The following is a 14,004-nucleotide window of genomic DNA, read 5'->3' on the forward strand; positions in this document are numbered from 1 at the left end:
ATGAGTGTGTTGTTATAATCACACAATTAAACACAACTAACCTGCCTCTAATTTGTCCACAGCAACACTACACTGAAACTATCTCAATATTGGTAACAAAATATTCAAAAATACAGTAAAATAAATAATCTAATCATTCTAAATTTTCCATTTAGCTATTAATATCATAAAACACTTAAACAGTCAATTTCTAACAAAATTCAAGAAATAAAGAATAACTACTGTGAAGGTAATTTAAGTTACAAGAATGCCAACACACATTATCACATAGATAACTGCTTAATAAGGCCTTAACTTTTCTCCTAGTTGTTCCAAAAATGACATCGTGTTTCTGACATTTCACAAACACAGTTGTCAACAAAGCAGCATTCATTACTATAAATGATTAGACAATGAAACAAAAAGAATACAGATAACATTTTTATTTACATAAAAGTGACTGTACATTTATATTTGACATTGTACTTTAACAAACATAAAAAATACAGAGTGTTCAAGTAAAAAACACATGTCTTCATGGACATGCAGCATATAAAATGCAACAAAAAATATTCAACTATTAAGTTAAATAACATTGGATATGTAGATTGGAATTCCATCACAGAAATACAATAAAATCACATTTAATTTAATAATATTTACTATCAGTATAAAATTATATAAATATAATACAAAGTGTCTCTGATTTGTTTCTTTGCAGATGGATGCTGCAGACCTGGAAAAAAAGATCACAAAAAATGAAATTTACAATGTTTCAATTTCCCTCTCCCCTTACTCTCTTTTTTAAAATTCTAACTGGTATATTTATGGTAGGAATATGTGTGTGACAACTAAGTTATGCAAATCTGCTAGGGAATGTAAGCTGCCATTAAACCGTACAGCAAAGTTATCACACAAATGTTGAGAAGTGTATAAATTGTGCTGCTACAGCTATCAGCAAATAAGTAACAGCAAAGCCAGAAAGAACACACCCAAAGTGATTACAGGGACCATATCTGACTTACATCTGCAGCAACAACATTTGTTTATTTATTTATGTATTAACTAAGTAAAAATCATTAAGAAAGAGACCAAGCATTGGCATCAAATGAGAGCTTCAGGTACTGACCTTTTAATCATCTGTCTCATAGGAAGGAGATGATGGTGAATATGTTGGTGAAGTTGGAGAGTAGCCAGGAGCCCCTCCAGGTGAGTATGTTGGTGATGATGGACTGTAGTTGGGTGATGTAGGGGTGTATGTTGGACTGGTAGGTGAATACTTTGAGCTTGCAGCAGGTGAGTATTGAGGGCTTGTTGGTGAGTACAGAGGGCTTGTAGGTGAATAATTTGGAGATGACGGTGAGTACCGTGTGGATCCACTGGGAGTATGTTTTGGAGAACTCGGTGAGTATGAAGGTGAAGTGGAACTGTAAGCAGGAGAGCTTGGTGAATACTGAGGAGAAGCAGGTGTGAACTGAGGGGATGAGGCAAAAGAGGGTGATGTTGGTGAGTAGGATGGAGATGTTGGTGAATATTTGGGACTACTGGGGGAATAGCTGGGACTTGTTGGTGAATATCTGGGTGAGCTTGGTGAATACGAAGGGCTGGTAGGAGAATATGATGGTGAAGCAGGAGTGTAATTTGGAGAGCTAGGAGAGTAGCTTGGACTAGCAGGACTATATGAGGGACTTGTGGGTGAATAGGATGGGCTGGTAGGAGAATATGAAGGAGACGTTGGGCTATAGGATGGAGATGTGGGGCTGTACGAAGGAGATGTTGGACTGTAAGATGGTGAAGTTGGACTGTACGATGGTGAAGTTGGGCTGTAGGAAGGAGAAGTTGGGCTGTAGGAAGGAGAAGTTGGGCTATAAGAAGGAGATGTTGGACTGTAAGATGGAGATGTTGGGCTGTAGGATGGTGATGTAGGGCTGTAGGAAGGAGAAGTGGGACTGTATGAAGGCGAAGTTGGAGAATAAGAAGGACTTGTTGGTGAATAGTGTGGAGAAGTGGGGCTGTATGAAGGGCTTGTTGGACTGTAATGTGGGCTGGAGGGTGTCAAGCTTGGTGATGTTGGAGCATAAGCTGGGCTGGAAGGAGCATATGTGGGAGATGCAGGACTAGGAAGGTATGGGCTCATTGCAGGTCCTGGTGATGATGGACTTCCCGGTGTTGGCGACCATGGAGAGAAGCCTGGTGACATGCCACTTGCATCACTTGCTCCTGATGGTGAGAAACAAGGACCTCCAGGGGTCATGCCACTGCCAAGAACTGTAAAGAATAAACAACAATTACAACAAATGAGTTTACAATGAAAAGAATCTCCAAAATAAAACTAAAATAAATGCTTCTTTAGTTTACTTTGGAAAAAATTCACATCACGCCGAAAGTTCAGAATAGTTGAAAAGTGAGATCAGTATTTGTTCAGTAACTATTACCACACTGTTTCATCAAATTAAAAATTTCATTGGCCCCCTATTGTGGTGTGCTATTTACCATTTTTATATTTTCTATTTATACCACAGTGATCGCCAAAAAATCTGTTACCATGAAATTCCCACAGCTGTCGTACTTTTCGACTCGAACCATTCTTCGATTAATTAAATTCCATTTCCTCCTAAGAGTATGACTATTTACATCTGAGACTTTAGGAATGATCAGCATTGCCTGGATTAGTCCAAAGTGTACCTTTTCCTTTCAGGATGCTTGAAAAAGATTGTTTACCTAAAATCAACGTAATGGGATCCACAAAATGTGGTGTGTATTCTTTTGGACACTTCCAAAAGAAAAGACACCACGTACACAATTAACGTGATGATGAGCAAATGATCACTTCAGTGCAGATGCGCACCACACTTTAACTCTTACAGGGATCAGCGAAATGCCGTGAGTAATGAAGATGATGGGCAAGGGGCACAACATCAAGTAGTGTGTGGATAAATTGAGAATTTGGGTCTGACAGGAGGCATGTTAGGGTAGTCCGTGCAGTTGCGATGAACACTGTGTCCAGATAGCGGAGTGGACAGCACATCTGCCTAGTAAGCAGAAGACCTGGTTCAAATCCCATTCCCACAAAAATTTTCATGTTTCCCCATTGATTTAAATTAATCCCCACTAGTAGCTGATGTCATTAATTCCTTTCTATCTTTAATACGTTTAGAACCTCTATTATTCTCCACTTCAACCCATAATCTCTTATTATAACAAATTTTTTTGGCCTCTCCTATCACTGTATTCCAGTTCCTAAGAAACATAGTGACAACTTCTCCTCCATTATGAAGATTTCTTTGACCAGTTTGTACACTACTTCTGTCCTACCTCGTGTAACTTGAAGCAAACATGTACGAATAAACACCATATATCTGGGCTCTGCCAACTCATCTCCTACTTGCATTTCCTGAGTAAAGGGCTCTGTGCTTTCCACTACAAAGAGTTACATTATTTAATGAATTGATTTCACAAATTCTTAATGGATTTGGTATCAAATTTTCAGAACACATTTTGTGGGCATTATTTTAATTTACATGCAGAAATCAACAGACCATTTAGGGGATAATCAGTTTACCAGAGTTATTCAAGTGACTATTGGCCACCGACACTGTACCATAGTCTTCACAGCTCTTAATGCACAATTAACCTTTAAAGAAGAAATTTATGCCCAAGAAAAATACCTGGTGACCAGGCACTGTTGTATGCAGGTGTAGTTCCTTGGTTCCATGGAGTCATTTGTGGACTCATTGATGGCGTTGCTGCACTACCAAAGAACATTCCTGCTCCTCCCATCATGCCAGCTCCCACACTCATTGGTATTTCTATTCCTGCTTTGCATTTGTCAGCGTCAAGCAACAAATCAAATGCACCTGTAACACAAGATTTTGACAAACTTTATTTCAACATTCATATTACAACAATGTGCACCTTTTTACCTTACAATCAGAGTCTGCATGAATTACTGAATTTTGACATGATTAAAATAGAAAACTGATGTGAAAACACTTTTTTTTGTGACTTGACAAAAGACTTCCAGCTGAAACTTTTAAGTTACTGAGGAATGTAACAGCTGTGTTTTCGTTCAATCTTTCACCATGTGATGCATATATCCGCACAGGATATTTCTTAACCAAACGTAATTATAAGTGGGAGTTCTACACACCTAAGAGCCTCAACATTTTCGTCCAAATATCTGCAAACTAATAGAAGTTTATACTGTTTGAGGCAATTGCTAGTTGTACTAAAAAATAAATTCTCGTAACTCATAAATAGCAGATGTTTTCCAATGTCTACAGCCTTGTCGTGCTCACTGAATTACTGTGTTAGGAGATATGGAAGCACACTCTCAAAATAATAATAATAATAATAATAATAATAATAATAATAATAATATATTATTCTTTTCTAATCTCATTCTGCACTCCAAGGAGTAGAGCGAGCTGTTCCAGATCCACCCCATTAAAGGGTCGCAGTTCTCTTCAGCCAACTATCAGTTAAGTTGATAGTGGGGCAAATGGCGAATCCCATATGAGAATAAGTGGGAGGGGCTTACCAGTTACAGCATTCACTTACAATCATGGGAAACCTCAAAAACCTTAGTCGGAACTGGTGGATAGGAACATTATTAGTTTATTTATGGGACATCATCCTTCACTGAGGATGTTGTCCTAGCCAAAAATAAAGAAGTCGTATGTGTGTAAGGTGTGTACCAGGTGGTTACAATTAAACTTTCCCTCTTAAACACATTAAACACTGAAACTAATTACCATATGAGTACCAAACTTGGTAGCATTAATGTCAAGGACATGGGGAAGAGAAATAATGCAGAATCAATTCAACTGAAACACTTTTAATGTGCTGCTATGGTACATCATGCCAATCCATACCGGTACCATTACGGCACCCATCAGTATCCAGAAGAGTTTGAAAGCACAGGATTGCAGAATGAAGCATATCCGCATGTGTGCTGGCCAACTCTATTGCTATGCCGCACTTCGGATCAGCATGTGTGAATGTTCCCCTAGTAAACCCCGTCCTTCAGGTAGAAATTACAGGGAGTGAAATCAACTGATCGTGCCGGCCAAGCGTTTGGAAACAATCATCTAATAATTCGATGTTTCCAAATGTGTCTCAGAGAAGCAGGTGAACTTCACAAGCAATGATTGGTAGGAACCCATCTTGCATAAAAACTGTTGAGTGCAATGCATGTCTCTCCTGTAAGGCGGACATAGCACGCGCCAGCGAAGCATATCACAGTAATACTGGTTACTCACACTGCACATCTTTGGTCCTTGCGTGCCAACGTGGTGAAGATCCCCACACTCTGCAACTCTGTTGTGTTCACCTCATACATCAGAGAAAAATGAGCTTTGTCTGACCATAGGACGGTCCACGGCCAGTCACTGTCAACTTCAATTCTTGTGAGAAAGTGGAGAGTGAAGTCAACATGTCGTCGGGTGCCCTGTGGTGCAAATTGCTGTACAATATGGATCTTGTATGGATACCATTTGAGAATGGGTCAAAGCACCTTCCATATAGCGGACCACAGGGTATTCCAACTTTTGTAACACCGCACGCATACTGCCCGACAATCGGGAATTGCGTGCAGCATTCTCTACCATAGCAACAGCGATTCCCTTTCGAACTACTTCATCATGCTCGCACAGCAGGTGGAGAAGGACCCTTCCAGGGGATGAGTTCTATTTTTATTTGTTCTCAATTTGAAGTTTCCACTGGGGTACAGCTAATGATGGCCCTTCATTATCTAAGGAGGAAGTTAATCCAACCCCCCCCCCCCCCCCCCAAATCCATTTTCTCTAACCATTCAGGAGTGAAACCGACCATGATGACAAAGATAAGTAAGACAAGGGGAAAGTGATTTGCCTTGCATGTTAGAAGCTCCTGAAACACCTTTATGGCCGAAAGCTTTAATTGTGTGAATCTTTTTGTTGTGCCTATTGCAACTCAGCATCTCCGCTATATGGTGAGTAGCAACTTTCCTTCTCTGGTATTGTTACATTCCATCCTGGATTTTCCATTGTTTGCTTTTCACAAATTAAGTAGAAGATGCTCTATAAATACTGCAAGCAGTGCATGCACTGAATGTAAGTGTTTTTGACTAAAAACAATTTAACTATGAAACTGGATTTTTTTTTTTAGTTTATACAGGTGCACCAAGTAATAAACCAGCTACTGAAGTTGTCAGGTGACACTGTAACAATTCTCAAACCTTACATGGGTATTGAAAACTAGAGCACAAATGAAGAGACGTCCATGAGGAGAAATAGTATTTATGATGATCACCGAAATGATGATATCAAAGTGTTGCAACAGGAGAGATGTATTTTGACTGTGTCATAATCCTGAAATACCACCAAGAAACAAAACAAACAACCAAAATTGTTACATTACAACCAAACAATTCAAGCAGTGGACAAGTGTCATGTGACATCAGTACAAACTGATATATTCTAAAAATTCATTTGTTTAAGTCCAGACACTGAATTCAGGTAAATGAACAGACCACAGTCATCAAATTTTAAAGAAGTACCACTGAGAAAGAATAAAATCAGAAGTCCTCCCATCAGAGGAGTCAAGATGTTTTAACATTTTCTCAAATGTGCTTGTTTTATGTCAATAATAAATCTCTTTATCTCAACAACAAACACAGAGAAGATTACTACTGCGTGACACACACCTGGCAACACAAATGGGAGCACACTTTGGCTTCCAACTTGTCAGTGTTATGATTAATTACCCACCTCTCTTGCGAACCACAACAAACTCTCTATGAGACTGGCAGATTGGCACTGGAACCACTGTGTATCTGCGTTCCTCTTTATTCTTATCATAGAATATATCACAAATGTAAACAGAAGTACAACTATATTAACCCTGCTACCTTTCTTAGAAAAGCTATACACATATGCTCTTTCAGGTCATAATGATTTTATGATATTTAAAGGGCATGATGATCATAAATTGTGAAAAATTATTATAATTTTTACAATTCAAATAAATTTTACAGAATCGCGTGCCAACAATCTCTACGATGACATAAGCTCTGCCCTCAAAGAGCTGTTGGGCAACAGAGTTTTACTTAGCGCGTAAATTGTCAAGCACAGGAAAAATAAGAATAGAGTTTGGCTCAGAATGCCACAATTTGGGCAGTGGTATTCTGATGTGAGCTTTACAAACACATTTGTTACAATTTGAACATTTCATTTCCGTCTTGTTGTTACAACTTGATGAACATAATTTGCATCTGGCGCGTATGCAGTTTCGGTTGCCACCATTGAGACTGGTGCTGATGGAATTCCTGTTGGTGTTCTAAAAACAGCCACTCATTGTAAATTTCAAAGCAGCATTTTTCTAGCTTCAATGTAAGGAGTAGCTAGGAGTCTTCTCAATTCATTGAGAAATATTTTTCTTTTGTAAAGAATATCTTTTTCCACCACGAATTTATTTTTCTGTGCAACACGAAAGCATTGTAGGCAGAAGTATATTGTAGAAGATGATCACTGGCCAGCGGTTGGATTTCCTCTTGCATGTGTATGTGCCAATAAGTTGATCCATTGCGTCAACTGCTCCCTTACTTGCATTGTAATCCAATATTTTTAGTTTCTTGTCTTCTCTGTTGCTTATTTGCTCACTGTTGTGCACTGTGCTCATCAGAACAACCTGTTTGTTCTCTCTTGGAACACAAAATTCGACTATGGTACCCGTAACAAAAAAGAACTTTGAAGTGTGTACACCAACTTTGCTTGATATGTTATTAGGGAGTTCAGGCTACTGTTCCCAGTCTTGTAAGATATCTTTTGATAAGTCCTTGGCCTGATGCATATGATGTGAAGAAATTGTCATACATGACATTTTGTCTTTTTAGCTCATGTGTCAGATCCACAACAATCCTCATACCTTTATTTTTCTTAGGCACTTGCCCATGTAATTTTGCTGTATAGATTTGCATCTTTGTAGCATAAGTAGTATGACTAACACACAGTGTCCACACTTTTACCCCATATTTTGAGGGTTTGCTCATTATATATTGTTGTTCTTCCACAGTTACATTTGTGCCTGGATTATATGGTTTCGAAAGTATTTCCAGCCACTTATCCCACAAAACTCTTATAGGTGCCAACTTGTCATTTACTGTATGTGCTCTTCAATCAGAATTGCCACCAAACTGTAACACGTGATATGCACCAGAACCGTTTCAGCAACATTACAGCAGGAAAGATGGCTATACCTGCTTCTGGATCCCACAGACTCTTTGCCAACTCATGTTATGATTTATGTCTGCCGCTCGTGGTCACACGTTGGTGTTCTCGCTTCCCATGCATGGTGTCCCAGGTTCAATTCCCGACGGGTCAGGTATTTTCACCTGCCCTGAGATGACTTGGTGTTGTGTCGTCTTCTTCACCACCACCACCACCACCACCACCACCACCACCCATCCTCATTATGGTTGGAGGAAGGCAACGGCAAACCACCTCCATTAGGACCTCGCCCAGTACAGTGGTGCGGGTCTCCTGCATCATTTCCCTACGTTCTGTCAAGAAGCATGGGATTTCATTTCCACTCTGGTGACAGTGTATCTCGCCGGACCAGGAGTCAGTTATATAATTTTTGCACTAGATGCTCTTCCAGTTTGCGGAAAAGGTTCTAGACTCCACATGATCTTTCTGTCTTTAGACTGAATCAGTTGGAACAGCTTAAACATTGTCATCTGAGGTATCAACTCCTGAAACATCTTCTCCATCTGATGAATGATGTTATCACTGGTGCATTTTTCTTCTTCAGAAATATTCTCCTTGCTATCAGATGCATTAACTAATGCTTCCAATTGCCCCATCAGATAGGATTCATTGTCATGATAGCAACATAGAAATTGCTACGATACATACATGAATTGTGTCTGCACACAACAGTTAATAAAATGTAATTGTTAGCGAGACAATGTGATATAAAAATTTGAACACAAACAGTGATTTGCACTGTTATGTAACCTTCACACATTTCAACATTTATTTTGTCACAAAAAAAATAAAAAAAAATACTTCAGGCACGTAGAAATAAACTTGACTATGATATCTCCACATTCTGTGAATTTTTTAAGAACCCCCCAGGTAATACTAACCAGAGGAACCCAAGCGTAACAAATTAAGTTCTAGCAAGGTTAAGAGAAGGACTTTTTTTCCATCAAAGTTTGGAGCAATACCTTTTAAATATTAAAAAGTTATGGAAGAACAAATTTATTTTCAGGTCATACTGACCCGAAGATAACAGCAGGGTTAAGTCAAGCCAGACACTGGGCATGCAGCTGATAAAATCAGCAATATACTGCATGCTGCACAGCCTAGAAGACTGAATTACTATTTAGTATGTCACAGCAATGAAGAGATGTGCAATATAGATAGTTTTGGAAATTCAATTTTAATTTCTGTATAATCCTTATCCACAAGATGTTCATTAACTTTTTAGTCTCTTCAATAAAAAACCAGTTTCTTTCAAATCTTACAACCCTCTTTCCTCGTGGAGCATCATTAAAAATCTAAAACTGCAGGAATCTTTCAGTATATCTCAGCTATTCATCTGTTACCACATAGTAAGTAGGAATTTGTTTTCCTTGCTTACCATGTTGTAAACACTCATCTAGAATTCTGTAAATTTCATTTTTAGATCAACACAGATGATTAGATAGAACAATTGGATAGAACAACAATGTGTAATTCACTTTTATGAGTACTTTGCAAATAGCATATACTCACAGACTAGGTGAGACTGCTATATTATGTCATTATTTTACATCCAGATCGGCAAAAAACAACTCTCAATCTCATTTTTAATTAACCACAGAACATGGTCAATATCTACATGATTTGTCAACTTACCTGTGCCTAATCGCGGCAGCTGCCCCATAATAATATTTTCTGAGACACCTCTCATTGGATCAACTTCTGCATGTGAAGCAGCATCCATAAGCACGTCAACAGTTTCTTCAAAGGAACATCTCATTAGCGCTCCGGTATCCTGTCTGTTAATTCCGTGACGTGTGATAGCCATCAAATGACCTTTAGCTGTCATCACGTCACACAGAAGAGCAAGATGTCGATAGTTTACATAGAGACCGTAGAACTGCAGAACTGTGTTCATTTCCTTCTCAACTGATTTACGCACGGCCTCTATACCCAGTACCTATAAAAAAAATTATTTGTATGAACATTCAAAAATGTACTTCCTCAAACTGTCTATACATAAAAACATTCGCACACAAATAATAAAACATACTTACAGAGAAAATTTCACAGATGTCATTGGAGAAAGTCCTGACAGGATCTACATCTCTCTCACTGAGTACTTTCATCATACTTGTTCCATCAGTTTCCAGAAGCCACTCAGCAATGGCTTTGAACTCACCAGTTTCTGTAATTACAATCCTTTTCTTCGAATCAGTCTGAGGAAGATGCATGTACACTTTTCCAATAGCTTCAATACCCTATAAAGAAAAACAGAAATTAAAGAACAAAAACCAAGGAAACAACTTTATTTAAATTAACAGCATATGTATTTAGAAGTCGCTAATTCCATAAGAACTGTACTCATTGCCACAACAATTAGATTTGCCCAAATGATGAGACTGGAAAGCAGTAATCCAACCAAACCACCTGGTACCACTATCTTTACTTACTATAATATACTGAGCACATTCAGTAAGAAGAAGATAAATATAATCTGCTGTTTTAACAATTTTCTTCTCTTTAGTAATAGACAGCTTTCAGTAATTTTGGAGAATACTTCTTGTGGAGAACAGCAGTTTTTCTTAGTACTTGAAAATGAACATAGACAGCCTCAACCACAAGAAAGCTTTATTTTTGCAGTTACTGACCATCTTCAGACCTCATATCATGATGGCAGGTGGTGGTGGGGAATGGAACAGGTGTTAAAAACCCCACAAATATCACCTGCTCAGTAACAGACAGAAACTGTTAACCACAAAAATAAAGGTTTGTTGCAGTCAAGACTGTTTATGTTCATTTCAAAGTCAGCTTTCAAATGTAAATAATTATATCAAATTTTTAACTCTGTGCCAATTCATGCAAACATTCAACCATTAAGGATTAAAGTGATAGTGGTGAGCAATTGAAATCTGTGACTGCAGGGCACATACAGAAGATCCAGTAGTAGCTGCAATTATGATGCTTCGTGTGTTTCAAATACAAATTAGCAATAAAAACATAGTGGCTCAGAAAGATTACGTTCCCTTTTTGGGGATGATATATTTTTTCCTCACTTCTACAACGTGACATTTACTAATTTATGTTTCATAAATGAAACCATAATTGAAATATACATTCAAAGTACACATTATCGAATTCTCCTCCCCAGGAAAACACACATTCAGTGAAAATAAACTTTAGTAGTAAATCATATATCTAAAAACAAAGATGATGTGACTTACCGAACGAAAGCGCTGGCAGGTCGATAGACACACAAACAAACACAAACATACACACAAGATTCTAGCTTTCGCAACAAACGGTTGCTTCGTCAGGAAAGAGGGAAGGAGAGGGAAAGACGAAAGGAAGTGGGTTTTAAGGGAGAGGGTAAGGAGTCATTCCAATCCCGGGAGCGGAAAGACTTACCTTAGGGGGAAAAAAAAGGACGGGTATACACTCGTGCGCACACACACACACACACACACACACACACACACACACACACACACATATATATATCCATCCACACATATACAGACGCAAGCAGACATATTTAAAGACAAAGAGTTTGGGCAGAGATGTCAGTCGAGGTGGAAGTGCAGAGGCAAAGATGATGTTGAATGACAGGTGAGGTATGAGTGGCGGCAACTTGAAATTAGCGGAGGTTGAAGCCTGGTGGGTAATGGGAAGAGAGAATATATTGAAGAGCAAGTTCCCATCTCCGGAGTGCGGATAGGTTGGTGTTAGTGGGAAGTATCCAGATAACCCGGATGGTGTAACACTGTGCCAAGATGTGCTGGCCGTGCACCAAGGCACGTTTAGCCACAGGGTGATCCTCATTACCAACAAACACTGTCTGCCTGTGTCCATTCATGCGAATGGACAGTTTGTTGCTGGTCATTCCCACATAGAATGCATCACAGTGTAGGCAGGTCAGTTGGTAAATCACGTGGGTGCTTTCACATGTGGCTCTGCCTTTGATCGTGTACACCTTCCGGGTTACAGGACTGGAGTAGGTGGTGGTGGGAGGGTGCATGGGACAGGTTTTACACCGGGGGCAGTTACAAGGATAGGAGCCAGAGGGTAGGGAAGGTGGTTTGGGGATTTCATAGGGATGAACTAACAGGTTACGAAGGTTAGGTGGACGGCGGAAAGACACTCTTGGTGGAGTGGGGAGGATTTCATGAAGGATGGATCTCATTTCAGGGCAGGATTTGAGGAAGTTGTATCCCTGCTGGAGAGCCACATTCAGAGTCTGGTCCAGTCCCGGAAAGTATCCTGTCACAAGTGGGGCACTTTTGTGGTTCTTCTGTGGGGGATTCTGGGTTTGAGGGGATGAGGAAGTGGCTCTGGTTATTTGCTTCTGTACCAGGTCGGGAGGGTAGTTGCGGGATGCGAAAGCTGTTTTCAGGTTGTTGGTGGAATGGTTCAGGGATTCCGGACTGGAGCAGATTCGTTTGCCACGAAGACCTAGGCTGTAGGGAAGGGACCGTTTGATGTGGAATTGGTGGCAGCTGTCATAATGGAGGTACTGTTGCTTGTTGGTGGGTTTAATGTGGACGGACGTGTGAAGCTGGCCATTGGACAGGTGGAGGTCAACGTCAAGGAAAGTGGCATGGGATTTGGAGTAGGACCAGGTGAATCTGATGGAACCAAAGGAGTTGAGGTTGGAGAGGAAATTCTGGAGTTCTTCTTCACTGTGAGTCCAGATCGTGACGATGTCATCAATAAATCTGTACCAAACTTTGGGTTGGCAGGCCTGGGTAACCAAGAAGGCTTCCTCTAAGGGACCCATAAATAGGTTGGCGTACGAGGGGGCCATCCTGGTATCCATGGCTGTTCCCTTTAATTGTTGGTATGTCTGGCCTTCAAAAGGGAAGAAGTTGTGGGTCAGGATGAAGCTGGCTAAGGTGATGAGGAAAGAGGTTTTAGGTTGGGTGGCAGGTGATCGGCGTGAAAGGAAATGCTCCATCGCAGCGAGGCCCTGGACGTGCGGAATATTTGTGTATAAGGAAGTGGCATCAATGGTTACAAGGATGGTTTCCGGGGGTAAAAGATTGGGTAAGGATTCCAGGCGTTCGAGAAAGTGGTTGGTGTCTTTGATGAAGGATGGGAGACTGCATGTAATGGGTTGAAGGTGTTGATCTATGTAGGCAGAGATACGTTCTGTGGGGGCTTGGTAACCAGCTACAATGGGGCGGCCGGGATGATTGGGTTTGTGGATTTTAGGAAGAAGGTAGAAGGTAGGGGTGCAGGGTGTCGGTGGGGTCAGGAGGTTGATGCAGTCAGGTGAAAGGTTTTGCAGGGGGCCTAAGGTTCTGAGGATTCCTTGAAGCTCCGCCTGGACATCGGGAATGGGGTTACCTTGGCAAACTTTGTATGTGGTGTTGTCTGAAAGCTGACGCAGTCCCTCAGCCACATACTCCCGACGATCAAGTACCACGGTCGCGGAACCCTTGTCCGCCGGAAGAAAGACGATGGATCGGTCAGCCTTCAGATCACGGATAGACTGGGCTTCAGCAGTGGTGATGTTGGGAGTAGGATTAAGGTTTTTTAAGAAGGATTGAGATGCAAGGCTGGAAGTCAGAAATTCCTGGATGGTTTGGAGAGAGTGATTTTGAGGAAGAGCAGGTGGGTCCCGCTGCGACGGAGGACGGAACTGTTCCAGGCAGGGTTCAATCTGGATGGTGTCTTGGGGAGTTGGACCATTAAGAGTAGGATTAGGATCATTTTTCTTCGTGGCAAAGTGATATTTCCAGCAGAGTGTACGAGTGTAGGACAGTAAATCTTTGACGAGGGCTGTTTGGTTGAATCTGGG

At 40.4% G+C, this 14,004-nt stretch overlaps 1 protein-coding gene across 1 annotated transcript in view; it reads right to left on the reverse strand.

Annotated features, from left to right (window-relative positions):
- Positions 1–407: 407 nt before the first annotated feature.
- The window catches only part of LOC124774702 (DNA-directed RNA polymerase II subunit RPB1), a 44,041-nt gene continuing 30,444 nt past the window's right edge, over positions 408–14,004 (reverse strand). Inside the window, exons 22-26 of the mRNA XM_047249502.1 lie at positions 10,262–10,465; positions 9,861–10,164; positions 3,648–3,836; positions 1,109–2,247; positions 408–715 (exon numbers count right to left, since the gene is read on the reverse strand). Coding sequence (XP_047105458.1) covers positions 1,112–2,247; positions 3,648–3,836; positions 9,861–10,164; positions 10,262–10,465 — 1,833 coding nt within the window. The 3' untranslated portion in view covers positions 408–715; positions 1,109–1,111. The remainder of the gene's footprint in view (positions 716–1,108; positions 2,248–3,647; positions 3,837–9,860; positions 10,165–10,261; positions 10,466–14,004) is intronic.

This window comes from Schistocerca piceifrons, chromosome 2 (genome assembly GCF_021461385.2).
Source record: "Schistocerca piceifrons isolate TAMUIC-IGC-003096 chromosome 2, iqSchPice1.1, whole genome shotgun sequence".
NCBI classification, from domain to species: Eukaryota; Metazoa; Arthropoda; class Insecta; order Orthoptera; family Acrididae; genus Schistocerca; species Schistocerca piceifrons.